The sequence below is a fragment of the Clarias gariepinus genome, chromosome 17, assembly GCF_024256425.1.
Source record: "Clarias gariepinus isolate MV-2021 ecotype Netherlands chromosome 17, CGAR_prim_01v2, whole genome shotgun sequence".
Classification (NCBI taxonomy): domain Eukaryota; kingdom Metazoa; phylum Chordata; class Actinopteri; order Siluriformes; family Clariidae; genus Clarias; species Clarias gariepinus.
This window is the reverse complement of record NC_071116.1, coordinates 19,929,303-19,947,434: the sequence shown is the minus strand read 5'-3', so window position 1 is coordinate 19,947,434 and position 18,132 is coordinate 19,929,303. Positions and strand designations below refer to the sequence as shown.

The following is an 18,132-nucleotide window of genomic DNA, read 5'->3' as shown; positions in this document are numbered from 1 at the left end:
TTCAACCGTATACCGGAGCCATGATCGGACTGCCTCCTTCAAGTCTGAAGCGCTGGCCTCCCAGGAACTCCTTTAATGACTCAGACATGTGAAAACATGTGGACATGTGGAGCGAGGTCAGGACTGTATGGGGAATCCAGCAATCACTTCCAGGTGAGTTCCTGTAATGTGCAAGCGGTGTTTGTAAATGATTGTGTGTACAGTTCCTATGGATGGATGAGTTTCTTCTGCAGCAAGTTATGTGGCGAGTTTCAAGGATCAGGCGTTCTATCACTAAATGTTCATCACCAAACAGTGCTTGAAGTCTTCTACAAATGTCAATCGGGTTAATGCTGCTCGTAGTATCATTGACCGAGGCTTTAAAGCACTGGATAAGGGTGTCTGGTAAATTTCGTAAATGTTAATCTAGTGGTGTATTATGCAACAAACTTAAGACTGTGAGCATTCCTGTGTCCTGTGGTTTTGCTCATCACAGTCAATGACAACATATGCAGGATGCCATGCAGGGTTATTAGTAAAAAAATTTTGTAAATTACAGTCATAACATTTCTAAACATGGAACCCTTGCCGACATACTGTACATTTCCTATCACTTTTAATGGAGTCCTGAATGATTCGTGGTTGTTTTTTTGTACAAAATTGTATGTTGTGTTACGGTATTTTTATCATTTTGAATTTTTGGGGATTTGGACTGATCTTTATAAGTTAGGGCTCAAATATCGTATCAAAATCGCAGTAGTGATTTATTGGCCACTTGCAAACTGATTGAAGAAAAGTTTAGCATAGGACGAGTCTACATAAGTCTAAGGACCAAAAGTTGAGAAAGTCGTATCCGAAAGCAGCGAGTGAATTTTAAACAGCGTGTTTTAATATAATCAACCGTAATGGAATGTTATAAATGACGCGAGTGAGTCAGGACTATGCGAGCTCTGTCTTGCTCAAAACGTGTGATGTATTACACATTAAAGAACTATCAACACCGGGTTCCGCCCACGTGAGGCTTAAGAGTTGCTTTCGGCAGAAGATCAAAAGTGAGTAATTATTTAAGCATCTGTTAATGTTGCTAGTTTCATTTATAACTTAGGGTGGACATGCTGTGCTTCTTGGCACCCTGCGAAGTGGACAGACGAAACGGAAGTGCAGCTTTTAATTAAAACCGACGCGGACAAACCAGATGGCTAGGCAACACTCATAAATAAATAAGAGGCAGAAAACAAGATAAATAGATGATCTGGTTTAAACTAGACAAGTCTCATTTAGCAAACAGGAAGCTGAATATTCAAACCAGGCAGATAACAAAGGCTTGGAATCTGTACAAATACAGCGCTGGAATGAGATATTGCAAAGGACCATCGAGAGTCTGGCTGATTTACCGGGAGGCGTGTGTGTGTATGTGTGTGTGCAAAATGGGATCATTAGCGGGGGGCTTGACGGGAAGTCATGTAATGAGCTGAGGATTATGGGTGTTGTACGGAAGACACGGTCATGACAATATGAATTATGTTATGTTCTAACCAGCAGTCATTTTAAGGGCGTATGTGTCTCTGGACTGCAACATGTTCATATCGAATCCATGCTATGAAATGCAGACATTGTTTTTTCTTGCCAGGTAGCGTAGTTTCATTTTGCATCTCATCAGCAAAAACATGTACAAACTTTTAACTGATATGCACATAAGTCTTGCTCAATCTCACTTGCTTAATATGGGTCGAACAACTAAAAGCTTTTGCGTTCACGTACTAAATGAACATAAGTAAATAAACCTATAGAGCAATGAGATATTTAGTAATTTCTTAATTCGTATCATATGTTAGACAGGGAATATTTGATGAAGATTTTATTCCCATATTTTTGCCCGGTTAAAGCCTTGATTAATGTTCCTGATGAAGGCTGAGCTTTATGCACTGTAGATCAGTGGTGACTCTAATAGACAGCTTCTTGGACTTTGGGCTTGTTTTAACAGCACATTATCTGATAAACGAGCAAGTTCTGCGGCTCTGAAAGGACTTTACACTCTCTAAGGTCTGTTAGCATGAAAACTCATAAAGACTCACAAAGTAGGTATAACAAAGATGTCTAAGCTGCTTCCGTCCTACATGCAGGAAAAGTAAAAAAAAAAAAGAAATTTAGTATCACGATGTAGTACGATGTCAGAACAACATTAAAATACATGACGATGAATCATTAAATCTTATAAGCAGCCAAAAGGGTAAAACAAAGGCTTACATTTTTGTAAATTAAAATTTATTGATTGACGTTTATTTGTATATAAACATCAGAATATCAGTGAACAGTTTAAAAACTTTTCTTTATATAATAAAAAAATATATATATATATTGTAAATCATGGGCATTTCAGCAAGATATGCCATTTCCATTACTCACAAATTCCCCCTTTCCCCCTTTGAATTTCTCTTCCTGAAGCCTCTGGAACAAAGTGATTTTTTTTCAGTACAGAGATTTCTTAGATAATATCGCACACATCCTCAATAGGTGGAGTATCCAGCTTACATAATTTCTTTGTTGTAGACTTTCTATCAGCTACAATCAGCATTCCGAAGAGACGTTTTGTTTTTATGTTTACAACGGTAGAATCAAGACTGAGACACATGAACAGAATGAACTACGCTTCCCAGCATGCACGCTCTGGATGATACAACGCACCTGATTCAGTTCCCAAGGGAGTATTAGAGAAGCTCAGTGACTAAAGATCATTGCAGAGTGTACACACACTCATGAGTTACTCCGGACTCTACCCAGCCGTGATTCCTTTTGTCTTCCAGTGCGTTAACCTTAGCTTGAACTCCTGACTTCCTTTGTTGTCTTTCCTTTGTTGGACTGTTTGCCGATCGCTTGACCTTTGCCTGCGACCTGATTTAACCTTGAGATACCCGTGTTTAATTTTGTCTGTTTGTTGTTACAATAAAAAAAAAAAAGTTTTTAACTGTACTTGCCAAGTAGTGTTTATCCCCCCCAGATTTTTGACCCAAACTATTCACTTTTGGACAGGACCAGAACAAGTGATAGTGATTAGCCTCACGAGAGCCGCAGTTCCTCTAACAACTGCAAGAGCCCGAGTGATGTATCTTCTGGACAGGCGTAATAAAGAATCCACTGCGGCTTTTCCAGCCAAATGTTCTCCAAGTCACTGAGCTTGTTATCCTCCACTGGAAATTCATAAAACGTTGTCCAGTCAATCTCTGATATATTACTGTCTGCGTCTTTTAAGAATTTTTGTCTTATATATGTGGTGTATGTTTTTTTTTTTGCCTTTTGAAGTCCTCTATAAAGTCTTGAAATTACCTTAAAGCCCAGAGTCCACTTTATAGACGTTAATAAAAAAATTCAGTAGATTGATTCTCAAATGCTTTTGGACTTGCTGTCATGGAATGATTTATATAATAATGGCATTACCTGAAGAAATCTAAACGTTTTTCAACTTACGGTCTATTGATTAAAGAAGGAACAAATTGACGTGAGACTATGGTTGTGGTTGGAGATGGTGTAAATGGATAATCACCATAAATGTTTCAAATAAACATTTTGATTGTGTTTTGATGTTGTAGTTGCAATGTTGTGTTTATTAAAAAGTTAATAAAGAGTTTGAATAGTGCTATAAAGAAGTACTCACCTTCGGACCAGAGTTTCAACAACGCTGCCATGTGTGTGTACGTGTGTGTGTGTACATATATATATATATATATATATATATATATATATATACACTACCGTTCAAAAGTTTTAGAACACTTTTTAACTCCATGATGGTTCCTGATTTTTATTTCTTTCTACATTGTAAAGGAATGCTGAAGGCGTCCAAAAATGCATTAATCTCCTTTAAACAGTTAATGGTGAGATGTTTCTGCTACTTCTGCTCTGTAAAGACTTCATAACGCCTCTAATCTGAGGTGCTGTTAATTGGTCATTTTTCAGGCTGATAACTCTAAATGAACTTCTTGTCTGTGGCAGAGGTAGGTTTTGGTCTCAAAAGAAATTTGCATGTGACCCCAAACCTTTGAACGGTAGTGTGTATATATATATATATATATACACACACATGGCAGTGTCTGCACATGGTGGCTTAGTGGTTAGCACTGTCGCCTTGCACTTTCAGGTGCAGAGTTCGATTCTTGCGTCGAGGTTCTTCAGATTTCCACCCACAGTCCAACAACATGCTAATTGGCATTCTCAAATTTGTAGGGAGTGTGTGAGTGTTGACTGGAGGCCCTACCATGGTCGTGTGAAAATAAATGGTCACCATTGGCCTTCACGGTCTCTAGTTGGACTACCGAGGTTCCTAGATGGATGGATGCTTCAGTATATATATATGTATAATTTTATACACACTTCGGCAAACATGAAAAATATATGCCTCTCTTCTGACAGTCACATGACATCATCAATGATGGTGCGACTACTGACATCTGTAGATAAACATTATACAACGCATTGCTGCCATAATTAAGTTCGAGGGCATGAATAATAACTGCTGGATAATAAAGGAAATAAACTGCTGAAGTGTGTATACAGTTTTGGACCCACCGTATAGTGTGTGTGTGTTTCTGTGTGTGTGTGTGTGTGAATTTCTAAAAAGTTGCATCTATTATGTCCAAAACCTAATAGCATTAAGAATTTGACATGAGGCACTCTGGTTAGATATTTCTGGCTTCAGCAATAACCGAGTGTGTGCAGCGCTGAGTCAATTACATGACACTAACAAAAGCCCTTGATTAAAACACAAGTGAGTGAACCGAGTGTATGAGCACGGTGCTGGGAAATAAAAGCCTGCGTTCCTGATGCATCCAGAGGGAGCCGTAGCAACTGTCAGCACTTTAACCTTTCGCCGCGGTGGGAACTCCAAGCACAGCTTGTAGCCTGAAATTTACGCTGGCTTTCTCAAAGGAAGCTTCAGCTGTCCATGCCACATTGTAGGTTTAAAGAAGAATTGTGCGTTACATTTCAATTTAAATCCTCTGAAGTGAAAGTTCTTGCATATGAATAAGCACTTAATATTTCACTGATCAGCACATGAACTGCCAGCTTATTTATTACATTATTATGTCTTTTTAGAAATTCCGTCTGCTGAATGACGATTATTTGTGTTCTCACAGTGAAAGCGTCGAGTGATACGGTCATGCATGTTAAACAGTGATCTCTTTCTCTAGGCCGAAACGTTTGTTTGGGTCAACGGCTCCTCCTCGCATGCCCAGAGTGTCGCCAAGGCCAAGTACGAGTTTCTTTTTGGAAAGACCCACGACCCACCAGTTTCGCCAGGCACTGGTAGGAAATCTTTTTCCATTCTTTTGAAACGTGTTGGTACTTTTTTAGTGCATAACTATTTACAGAATTTATTTTATTTAAATCGGTTTTAAAAGCAACAAAGATTGGACGTGGAGGCAGAATTAGTGTGTAGAGTTTATTTATATCGAATTGAATGACTCTTATCATTTATTGTTTGAGTTTATGATTTTTCTTGTTTCGTTTAAAGCAAATTTAAATTCATTATAAACTAAGAAGATGCAAAAGTCTGTCTTGGTGTCCGTGAGGTCATGTAATCCATGAGGAACAGTGCACTTCTCATTGTGTATACCACCTGACCAGAAAAAAAGTCTTTGTTTCAGAAAGATCAAAGTATTGGTCAGCAAACAAAACATTAGAATTACTGGAACTGGGTTAAGAACTGGAGATAAACAGCTTGTAGGCCCTTAAGAAATCCACTTGTTAGTGAAGCTGATATGAAAGGCTTCATTGTGCTAGGAGCGTAAAGATTGGACCTTGGAGCAACAGAAAAAGGTCATGTGATCTGATGATCCCAGATTGACCCTATTCCAGAGCTATGGGTCCGTCAGGGTAAAAAAAAAAAAAAGTGCGTGAAGTGATGCCTTGTAGAAGTTTCTGGAGGCAGTGTTATGATCTGGGGTTATGAGGCACGTCTAGACTCTGTCTAATGTTATGTGGCAATAAACTGAAGTCAGCTGACGACCTGAATGTACCGAATGACCAGGTTATCTTATCAATGAAGTTTTTCTTCCCTGACAGCATAAGCATATTCCAGGACGTAAATAGTGAAGAAGCGGTTCTGGGAGCTTGAAGAATCATTTTCACACGTGAGCCGGTCACCCCAGTGTGCGCTCTAATCTACTGTAAATCTGTACATTGTAAGCTAAAGGCTGACGAATAAAATATTACAGTATGCAACTTTTTTAAATATATTTTTTTTAGACTAGTCGTGTAATATATTGTCCAGTGATAAAACGTGAGCAGCACTTTTTACCTCCTGAGATTAACAGACAAGAAAGAGAAACAATGTTGTTTTCTTATTAAGGAGACTGACAACATGACTTTTATCTTTTTTTTTTTTTTTGGATTTTCTGCTTCAACCTCCTCACTTAATCCATCTTTCATCTATCATTCCATTATCTTTTGTTCTATCAATGATAATAAGAATTCCAATGTAGGTAGCAGGACAGACTAGTCACACCCATATTTAAGAAGATTAGTAATAGTGGTTGTGGTTACACGGAGCATTGGGCGTGAGCCACCATTTTTTTTAGATCAGCACAAGTGAGAGTGTGTGTCTGTATATGCATGCTCCCTGCGATGGATTGGTACCTTGTGCAGGGTGTACCCCATCTTGTGCCCTAAATATCCTGGGATACCCTCTAACGGTATAGAACTACATGAAGCAATGCCAAACCGAACTTGTACCAAACAGTCAGTTTGAGTTTTAGCTCTCTTCCATGCAAACTTTTATTTGTTCTGATTTGTTATAAAGCTGCATCACAGCATCATAGATTGGCCAATTTGCTAGTAATAAATTAGCGTAATCACAGGAAGCTGATGTGGACAGAGTTTCAGGTTGCTAGTCGGAAGTGCAATACGTCCCGCACGTGAAATCCGAACATCTCGTTTGTTTTCTCATTACTACTTAGAAAAAAACACTTTCTTGTCATTTTGTGAGAATTGTATTTATTTTTTTTGTCTTATATGACAGTAACTTGCTAACGTTAACATTTTTTTATTTATTAAAGACCAAGCCATAGTTGTTGTTTTTATCAGTTTATTTTAAGTTCTTTGTGGGATGTCCACGGAACCTATTATTACACACTTACGCTATAGCAACTATAGAACTTCACCACTAGCCTGTGGTTGTTTCAGTTTCATCTTCAGCAATAACACATGCCGTGTCCGTCTCACGCTAACTCATGACAGTCGCGGAGCAGGTTTGCAACATTTTACAACACTTTGGACCTTTCTTCTGCTGCTGCGTGACTTATTTTGTGTTTTCCACTCTGATGGTGATGACGATCGACGTTTCCTGACTGACCGTTCAGGTTTTCTTCAAAAAGGCGCGCACAAGAACGTCATGCCTCAGAGCTTCTGAAGAGAGTCTGCCGATCTACATACTATACATGCCATCTCTGCAACCGGATGGAGTCAGAGGCCCATATTCCCATACAAGGCAGTTGAGTTTGTTACATAAAAAATATCAGATAAGTAGATCGTTAGTGTTTTTTTTTGTTTTTTTTAACTCACTTACTTACTAAGAGTTTGGTAAATAGTACACAAAGGTCCTTCTGTTGTATTAATTAGGTGACTCATAAATAATAAATAAAATATAAATAAAATATCTGAGCAGAATTATTATATATATATATTTTGTTTTATATATTATATATTTTTAATGTTCCTGCTGTTCACTACCAGGTATTCAATTCAGTAAAACATAATGTATGTTTAAACAGGTATTAAACCCTTTATCTTCATAATAAAAATGATGTAATGCACTTAATTAATGCTGTACTATGTTATACCTATAAGCCTCTGCTTAATCTTAACTTCAATGTATGAAAAGAAAAAGGTTTTGGCGTTTTTAGTTTTTAAAGTACAGTAGTTTGTAAAAAATGAGGACCAGCCCAATGTCCACACAATTTCAAAACTGTCAGATCTTATCAGGCATGGGAGTCACTAGTCTCCTCCTGATTCGAGATTATCGCGATTCTTGGATGCTGCTTCAATTAAAATTGCCATTCTATAAGTATAACGATTTTACCAATATCCCAATCGTGTTACAATTTTAAACCTTTAAAGAAGTTTAATGAGTTTAATTAAATGTGTCTCATTTCCTATAGCTTTAGTTTTCTCACTTAAAGCCAAGTGCAGCATTTAAACAATACAAACTAACCATAAGTACAAGAGTTTAACATTTAACTTAGCAGCCTGTATATCCGCCATCCGCTATAATTATTTAGCAAATCATTCACTCCTACCACACAGGATAAAAATGTGTACACTGCGATGTTTTACCTCCTCTAATGCCTCCAAATATTTAAAACGCAACAGTGAGTGCGCGGGTGGAGCGGCAGCGATCATTGGGGTGCGTGCGACATCTGTCACGAGCACATGAGGTTTCTAAAGCAGGAGATTTTCCACTAATTTGCGCTCGCTGTGTTTTGAGACTAGTGTAAGCGTGTGCAATGAGTGGGTTTGACACTCACAGAGTTTGGAGAATAAGGCAGATCGGAGGCTTTTAACGTGCACAATTTTTGATAATGTAACACCATAAAAGTGATATTTTATATCTGAGGCTGATCGTCATCATTTCCAATCAAACTGAAAAGCAGCCAGTCCTGGTTACTGGCTGATCGACGGTCCATTGATATTATGAACGGAAATAATTTTTTTTTTTTACAAAAATCGATTTTGGAATCAGTGTGGCGATACGTGAATCACCACAACCCCCGTGAGCACCTGTGAGGTCAGGTTAATTAGAATCAGGTTAATTAGAATCAGGGTTCAAGTCAAGCTGATTAAAAATTTCTGATAAGATCCTTTTTTAAAGTGTTCCACATCAGTAACTTTAATCCCAAAAGTAGTTATTATATTGTGTTTTGCGTTTTCTGGTTACTATGGTGTTTTGGTGTGTCAGTGTTGGGGTATTAAATGATGTGTTTAATGCTTTAAACATTTGAATAAATATATATAATTTTTTAGATTTTGGAGCTGTGCTTGATGTTTTGTGTTTCTGTAAGGGCGGGCAGACGCTGCCACCTGGTGACAGACATTGTTCTTCAGCGCCTCCCAAATCGGTTCTGTGTTTGGGCCTGATTTTTAAAAACGACTTATTTACCACTGAGCTTTAACACTATTGAATGCTGAGACGTGAGCATGAGCCACAGCCGTCACAGAGATCAGGCTCTTTCCCCTGTCAATTCCTCTCTCTCACTCACTTTCTCACTCTCTCTCTATCTGTGTGTGTGTTTAGAGCATCTACACAGTCCGGCTCTGTTCTCTAACCACACTAGACTTATTCATGATGGGCTCAATCAGTAGACTCTAACACACACTGTGATACACTGACAGGAGGAACTGATAATACAATAATGTTTATTAAGTTCTGATTGTTTAACAGTACACGTGGGGGAGGATGGTTCAACAGCAGGTCTAAGCAAGAAGACGCTCGAGTGTGAAGCAAAACTTGCTGAAAAATTGAAGCGTCAGCTGAGTGGGATTGAATGTTGAATTGAGCAGCTGTGCAAGCTGGCTTCTCAACTTTGGCTTAAAGGAGTGCTTGGTGTGGGGGTGTGTATAAGTGTGTGTGTGTGTGTGTTTTACTCAGTTAAAGTTATATAGTTTATCGGTAAAAAAACTTTGTGGATGAAGGAATTTTCAGAAATTTTATTTTTTTTCTGTGACTTTTATGTTATACTAATGTTTATGGAAGAAATAAAAAACTGATTTAGTCCACATCCATTATATCAATGTATTTAAAAAAAAAATAGTGTTTATTTAAATAAAATAGGATGTCTATATCTGCCTATCTTAAAATATCTTAATATTTAAAATGCTTAATTTGAAAAAGTCACAGTTCCTTCAAAACCAAACATTCCAAAATTAATCTTTTATGAAGTAAGAAATTAAACATGATGGATGCTAGATTAATCGATTATGCAGTTCAATCCATTTTCTTTGGCAGATTCGAAAAACTGCTTATTAATTTACAGAAAATTTAAAAAACCTTAAATTGTCTAAAATTGTTTTTGTAGAAAATACAGACCACTTGCATCTTCAGCAAATATGGTGAAACCTTGGATTGCGAGTAACGCGGTTTGCGAATGTTCCACAAGACGACCAAAGATTTGTAATAAATTTTGACTTAAAAAAGTCTTGGTTTACGAGTACCGAGTATCATGTACACACACGCATACAGACACAAAATAAAATATGTTTTACACACACGTGGTCACAGTGTTATAGTAAACAGTACACGCATGCACGGATGTTGATTATACCAGTAAGAGACGCGCACTAAGACCCAGCAGGGGAGACGATTTAACCACAATTCCGCAGTGCAAGAGAGAGAAAAAACGTTGGCTCAGTTGTGATCACGTGATGCTCGGCGTCAAAACAAAAGGCGCATGCGTGATGCGCATCTTTAATCAACATCCGTGCATGCGTGTACTGTTTACTATAACACTGTGACCACGTGTGTGTGTAAAACATATTTAACATAACAAAACATAACACAAACGGAAACACTTACCTTTCTGTATTTATTTTTACTTTGTTTAATTTATTTTGTGTTAATTATTTCTATGTATATATTTTTTGGGCTGCGGAACGAATAATTTGAGTTTCCATTATTTCTTATGGGAAAATTTGATTTGGTTTAAATCAAATTAAATTCAAGTGTTTTGGAATACGAGCCCGATTCCGGAATGAATTATGCTCGTAATCCAAGGTTCCACTGTACCATTTGGTAAAATATCGATTCTTCATTTAATTTATTTTTATTTTTATTAGTTACATGGGTAGTTGTTATGGAATAGTGGTTAGCCCTGTCGCTTTGACCCTCCAGGGTCCAGGTTTGATTTCCTGCCAGGGTCGATTCTCACCCCTGTGTGTGGGGAGTTTGCATGTTCTCCCCCGTGGTTGGTGGGTTTCTTCCGGGCACTCCGGTTTCCTCCCACCGTCCAAAGACATGCAGATTTGGCTAAGTGTATGAGTGCGTGTAGGTGTGTGTGCTCTGCTGTGGATTGGGTATTCCCTGCCTTGCGCTCTAAGATTCCTGGGATAGGTTCTGGATCCGCCGCCCCCCCTACCGCTACCCTGTATACAGGATTAAGAAAGGTATAAGATGGGTGAGTGACGGAAGTCACAATTCTGCCACCTAGTGGACTGTAATGTGGAGCAGCAAATTTTCAGGAATCTACGATTATTTTATGAGACGTAATATTTGAACAATAATCACACATTACACAACACCATTATTTTAAGCTAATGTTAGAATTTTAAAATACTTTTAATACTGTAATAAATACAACTGTCACATACAACTTGAGACAAATCGGACAATAAAAAATAAACTGCTGTTTAATCGACTCGAAACATAAATCAAAATGCCCATGAAATCAAATCTAATCTCATCAGATTGACAGTCTAAACATGATGCACAGCTCTAACAGGCGCTAAGCATTTATTTAAAAACATACTAAAATGTTTTATTTTCTTATACACTGAGAATTCATCTATGCAAACAATATTTTATTTTTCCAACAATGACACATTATACTTTTAACACATTTATTGTTACGATTATTGTTTTGTATCGTCCAACGTTCTTGTAAGTACGTCCTGTTCCTGTTCTTTAACGTTAAAGTAGTGTAGCAGTGTTGTCCTCTCTTTACCCTTCCTTTTTTGTCACTTTTAAAGTTACTGCATTGAGACAGAGACATGTTACTAAAGACTTGCAAAATGATCCATCCTGTCTGATTTCCATGTCTGAAAACCTGCTTACAGCTCAACCATAAAGTGCTACTGCTGCACATTTCCTCACAAAACTGCAAACTGTCTCTACCCAGAGAACTTTTATACGTTTGTTTCATTCGGTTTCGTGACGCACCAGCCAGACAAGTGCCTGTGTAAGCAGTTGGCACAGAAATGATAAGTGTTATAGAGAGGTCAAGAGGGAGAAGGTAAAACCTTTCGACCAGCCAGTTTTGAGTGGACACAGATCTGCAATGATGGTGTTGGTAACCAATAAAAAATCCAAAACACAAAAGTTGTAATTAATGATCATTTATGTAGAAAAGGTAACAGGAAGAATTCTTTATACAAGGACTCAAAAATTGTGTTTGATGATAGTAATGTTTTATATTTGGAAAAGTTATGTATAATACTTTATACATAAAAACTGTTCCACTTTGACCCTTAATAAAGTAGCTGCATCTCTATGTTCTCTGTTCTCTCTGTTCAGCTTCTACATGTGACTTGAACCCCCACCTGGTGGAAAACATCGGCAGAACCCCCGAGTCCTCTGTCCAGGAGGATGAACTCGATGAGACGTCACTCTTTCAGGAGATCGACAGGGAACTCGCCGAGCTGTTGAGCGGCCTCACGGCCCGAGCCCGGGATGTTGCGGCGGCCGAGCATCACACCGCTTCAGACATGATCCCCTGCAACGGGACGCCTCCTTCTCCTCCGGGCAAAACCGATCAAGCCCCAGAGCTACAGAACGGCGCCTCAGACCCGGCGCAGTCAGAAAAGCTGAATGACGTGACTTTTAACTCGTGGTGTGAGGCGCTGATTCAGGACCCAGGCTCAGCGCAGGAGCTGAACTGTGCGAGCCCCGCTCTCGGCCTAGACACCAGGAATGCGGCCACGGGCCAACATAAACCTGCACCGGTGCCCGTTATGGAAAAGCAGGAGGGAGGTGAGAGCAGAGACTCGTCACCAAGGCCGCTCGATGCCGCTGTGGACGAATCGAGCAAAATCCTGGCGGAGATCCCCGGCATCTTCAGTGCCTTCCTAGACGGGGGCAAAGCGCGAGAGAAACCTCAGAAGAAGCTGCGCTTTGTGGAGCAACAGGCTGACGGAGAGGTTTTTCTGAATGGACAGGCTGAAGAGCAGGAACAGACGACTCAGGAGATGGAGAAACCTCCTCAGGACAACACACTCAACGCCGCCGTGCCAGCGGTGTGTGTTTCTGAAGTGACTGAAACCAGCTCTGCCAGGTAAGAGCTTTACATTGTAATCCACTCACACATACTGGATTAGTTATTAGCTAGATAAGGGTCATATTCATCTTTTCCTGCTTATAGGGTTAGCAGAATTATAGGGTCAAAGGTAGCTCAGGACTACGGTTCAGAAGATCCCAGGTTCAAACCCCACAACCACCAAGTTGCCCCTGTTGGGCCCTTGAGCAAGTCCCTTAACCCTCAACTGCCCAGATGTATAACGAGATAAAAATGTGAGTCGCTCTGGATAAGGGCGTCTGCCAAATGCCTAGATGGAGACGGAGAAATAAAATATGCATGGACTGAAAGCTGACGTTACGGACGCAGCACTTCTTTTTAGCCACCAAGCATTTTGACATGTGTAAATGTCAAACTAACGCTGTTCCTACAACAGCAATTCTTTGTACTGATTAGTACCTATGCAATATGTACGCGTACGTGCAAACCATCATTATCACATAGGAATCGCCAGCCATCCTCTTGCGCTGTCGTGGGATGTGACTAAACTAAAACAAAAAGCTTAGGGGTTGGTCACCATTTCAAATATAAGAGGAACACAGATACAGTTATGAATGACATCATTAAAGAAAATAACTATCGTGACTCTATGTACAAAACTTGTGACTTTTGTAAGTAATATTTAATACAATTATTAAAAATACTGTAGGATTGATGAGTAGCAGATGATGTTTAGGTACGTCACACTGACTGAAAGTAAAAGGTGTGTTATCAGAGCTGACATTTGGTTGCAGACAGCCAGATGTTAATTCATTGTTTTAGTAAGGGTTATTATCAGGAATAAAAAAAAAAAACTAACTCAACACAAGTTAAACAACAAAAATCAGCAAAATATGAATTTTGTCATTCAGCAAAAAACAAAGTAAATTTTGCTAAATTACTTGACTTTACGTGCAAAAGCCAGAGGCACCTTGTGTGTGTGTGTGTGTGTGTGTGTGTGTGTGTGTGTGTGTTTTACATGTTTATTTTATGACTTCACTATTATGTCAGAACAAAAAAAAATGCAGATTTCCCAACATTAGTAGCAAAAAAAAAAAAGAAAAAGAAAAATATCTGTAGGACAGAAAACAAAGCAGCACATTATGTAAAAGACCATTTTTTTTGGGGGAAAAAAAAGCTTCTGTGTTTTGCACGCGTAAAGAAGAATCAGGTGGGATAAAGTCTTCCAAAGGACTGTGACTGGTTCTGTAGGATTATTCAGGAAAAGTAAGCAGCTAGTTTCCCTATAAAACTGCACACATTATACCTGAAACTATATTTTAAGCAAAATTTTCTTGACATTTCCTGTTTTTTATAATATAATAATATAATATAGAATACTTGTTTTTTGCTCTATAGGAGTTACTTGCATGTTTTTGCTCAGTACTGTACTGTATATAGTTAAAATCTCTGCTGTTAGTCATGTCTATGCATTTGGCTGTTATTGTTGTATTTGACTGCCATCTAGTGGTAGAATAATTTAAGTGCATTTTAAAAAGAAACAGAAAATGGTAAATAACACATTTCCCAGCTTGACTTAACCCAGTGGTTCTCAAACATTTTCTGTCATTCCCCACTTAAGGGGGTGGGCGAATTTTCAAGCCCCACTTGATGACAATGATAACGAAATCGGCCAAGTGTACTATTTATTGAAATATCAATTTCTAAACCAATAAGATTAAATAACACCAAGTTCAAAACAGATAAAATACACGTGCTATTGTTATAACAGGCTTACTTCGTCACTTATCTAGAGCTTTCTTTCAAAGAAGTCGAGTGGCTTATTAACGTGACTGGGGTGTGTTGTCTCTAAGTGTCTTCCTAATTTGTTGGGTCTCATGCTATCTGCTGCCAGCGGTTTAAGACACAAAACACACGCGGGTCTCTCCTCTGCCCCCACCATCACCACCATGAATCCAAGCGCAACATAGGCTTCATCATGTTTTTTTTCGGCTGGCTTTTTGGTTGATAGTGCTGAATCGCCTGTTTTTTTGTGGTCCATGTAACAAATATATCCATTGACGTTATTACGCTCACTACATACAGAACAGTACGCTACTGACCCAGTTTGTGACGGCGGTATAGTTAGTTTGATATTTGCATCTCCGAATTCAATAGCTGCGTAAATAAACCTGCAAATAAGATACCCACATATATTTCCTCTCTACATTGTCTTTATTAACAATGCTGACGTTAAACCGTTATTGTTGCACTATGGTTCCACTTTTTCTCTGATGTTATTTTAATTTACTTGTATTAATAATTCATTTTTTTGCGTGTGATTGTTTAGTTTCGAGTGTCCGATTTTTTTTTGTTAATAAAGAAAAGCATGAATTAGAATAGGTACTTTCCTATTATTTTCCACTAATTCCCTCCCGTTCATTGCGCCCCACCTGTCATGTCTGTATTCCCCACTAGTGGGGCGCGCCCCACACTTCGAAAACCACGGATTTAATTAAACTGCGATGCATTGGCACCCTGTCCAGGATTTACCTCCTGGGATAAACTCGAGGCCCTCTGTGACCCTGTACACAGGATAAAGCGATATAGATGAGATGATGACGACAAATTAATCAAAAGTTGGGAAATAATGCAAGATAAATGAGATTTGTATATACCAACTCTGGTTTAACTTTTATTTTTTTATTCACAGCAATTTGATAATAGACAATGTTTTGTTGGTAAATGAAAAACATGCCATAATTTTTAACCTTTAATACTTAGATTTGTTGTATGTTGTGAAACATCCACCAAACTTACAGTACTACCTGATATCGCAATATAAACCTTCGTCTTCTTACCGGCCTTCTCTATTAGTATTATTTAAAGAAAAATGCTGTTTGTCATGTTAGAGAGAAACATGATTAGCGAAAAAACCTCTGCTTGTTGAAAAGTAAAGAGAACTAAAGACATTATTTGAAAGGACTGACATTGGAGACGTCTTTGAAAAATGTTATGTAAACATCTTTTACATAAACATCAACAAGTCTTATGTTTAAGAATATGTTTGTTTGTTTTTAAACTGTATTTGCAATGGTGGTGTAGTGGTTAGGACTGTTGCCTTGCACCATTAGGGTTCAGGTTTAATTCCTGGCCAGGCTCGATTCTCGTCTCCCGTCTCCGTGTGTGGGTTTCCTCCAGGTACTCTGGTTTCTTCCCACAGTCCAAAGATATGCAGGTTAGGCTAATTGGTGTTCCCATAGTGTGTGAATGAGTGTGTGTGCCCTGCGATGGATTGGCACCCTGTTCAGGGTGTACCCTGCCTCCTGGGATAGGCTCCAGGTCCCCGTGACCCTGAATACAGGATAAAGCAGTTTAGAAGATGAGTGAGTGTATTCGCAATATCCACTGTACATGTTTCTGTTAACTAGTTATTACTATTGAACTAAGAAAAATACTGTATTAGAAAAGGCACATAAATGTGAGCCTGTGATTCAGTTAAAATAACTCATCAGCATTTAGCCAAACAGATAACAGAATAAATCAACAGCTTTTAGCCAATTAGATTGGAGAGTTCATTGTTTTGGGATTTAAACCAGTATTCATAAACGAAACCTCTAGTTAGTATATTTAGCACTAATTGAACGCTACATTCTTTTGTGTAGGAGTGTAAAGAGCAAAGCCAGTGAGAGTGAGGAGGCCACCGACATGTTCAGCAGTCAGTTTGAGAGCATCCTGGAGTCGGAGCGCCTGTGCGTTACACTCTACAGCAGCCTGGACTCGCTGGACGCTCTCTCCTCCTCGGCCGACGAGACAGACACGCAGGCAGAGCCAGCGCACACACACCGGGTCGTAGAGATGCCCCTCACGCCCATGATCCAGCAGCGGCTGAAAGAAAGCGGCCTGTTTATGGACAGCAGTAGCAGGCAGGAGGAGGTGCTGAGCGTCAGTGCGACCAGGAAGAGTGGGAAAACCGCCCTGGAGGTGACCTCCTGCTTTCTGAACACATCCTCAGAGCAAGAGGACAGGACTGATGGACATGCAGATGGAGCTTTGGCCAATGGCATGATGGGGAAGGACACAAGCGACTGGCTGCAGTGCTGGACGAGGTAGGACATGAGGTTTAGCTGCAGCGTGCCCTGCTTTTATGTTGGATCATTTGTTGTGGAGTCAGTTGCACATCTGTATTAGTTTCCACATTCATCTGCATTTTAGAGAATGAGCTTTGGGGAAACAGTGGCTCAGAGCAATTACGTATAAAATTACACACTTTTGCTCACAAGACATTTAGGGACGGGGCCAACGCTTTGGGCGGTAAAAGAGACAGACTTCTATTAAAATGCATTCAGTTAGAATGAATGTTTGAGATTTACTATTGGATTGCATTTAGATAAGATTTCTATAATTGTGTGTCACCATAAACGTTCAGTACAGCTACACTGTGCATTAATATCACAAACCACAGAATGTAAAAATTGAGGATATTTAAAAGATTAAAATGTGCACTTTTTTTGCATTTTAAAAACAAATATTCTTAAAATTAGAATGATTTTTAAACCTATTTAAAAGAAATTCTGATCAAAAGATAAACAGAAAGATGATAAAAAATTAGATAAATAGAATAATTTATTAGTCCCATTGTCACGTCCTGCTAGGTGTTGGACTGTGGGCATGGTGTTTAGGCATAGAGGGGGATGATGGTGAAACAAAAGGTCTTTTAATAAACAAACCAAACAAGAACAAAGGAAGTTGGCTTGAATTTGGGAGCATACTATAACCAAAACCAATAAACAACTAATACACAGACAAGGGATCACACAACCTAATATACAGTACAGACATGGGATACAAACCGGACGAGACAAAACACACTAAACAGACTAGCGGACTAAACCCTAGGGATTATACATGCTGGGGCTAAACACACACAAGACAGGCTTGGCTAGGCCTACTAGCTGTTATGCACATTAGCTGCTAAGCTAGCTAGTAGCTAAACAGACGAATTGCCAAACAGGCTAGTAGCCAGAGACCCAAGAGACGAACAGACTAGGTACGAAACAGACTAACAACTCTAAAGGTTAGTGGCCAAACAGGTTAATACCTAAACAGACGAGGAGACTAGACAGACTTAGATCTAAGCAGGTTAGCAGTGCACTGGTTAGTATTTATACAGACTAAG

General features: G+C 39.0%; 1 protein-coding gene across 4 annotated transcripts in view; it reads left to right on the top strand.

The window, feature by feature from the left end:
* psd3l (pleckstrin and Sec7 domain containing 3, like) overlaps positions 1-18,132 on the top strand; it is a 139,902-nt gene that overhangs the window by 17,939 nt on the left and 103,831 nt on the right. For 3 of the 4 annotated variants that reach the window (XM_053515913.1, XM_053515912.1, XM_053515914.1), the window contains exons 2-4: positions 5,166-5,280; positions 12,257-13,013; positions 16,619-17,062. In XM_053515913.1, the coding sequence (XP_053371888.1) occupies positions 5,166-5,280; positions 12,257-13,013; positions 16,619-17,062 (1,316 nt within the window). Of the gene's footprint in view, positions 1-5,165; positions 5,281-7,340; positions 7,466-12,256; positions 13,014-16,618; positions 17,063-18,132 lie in introns of those variants that run through there. The other variant, XM_053515915.1, reaches the window with a different exon arrangement.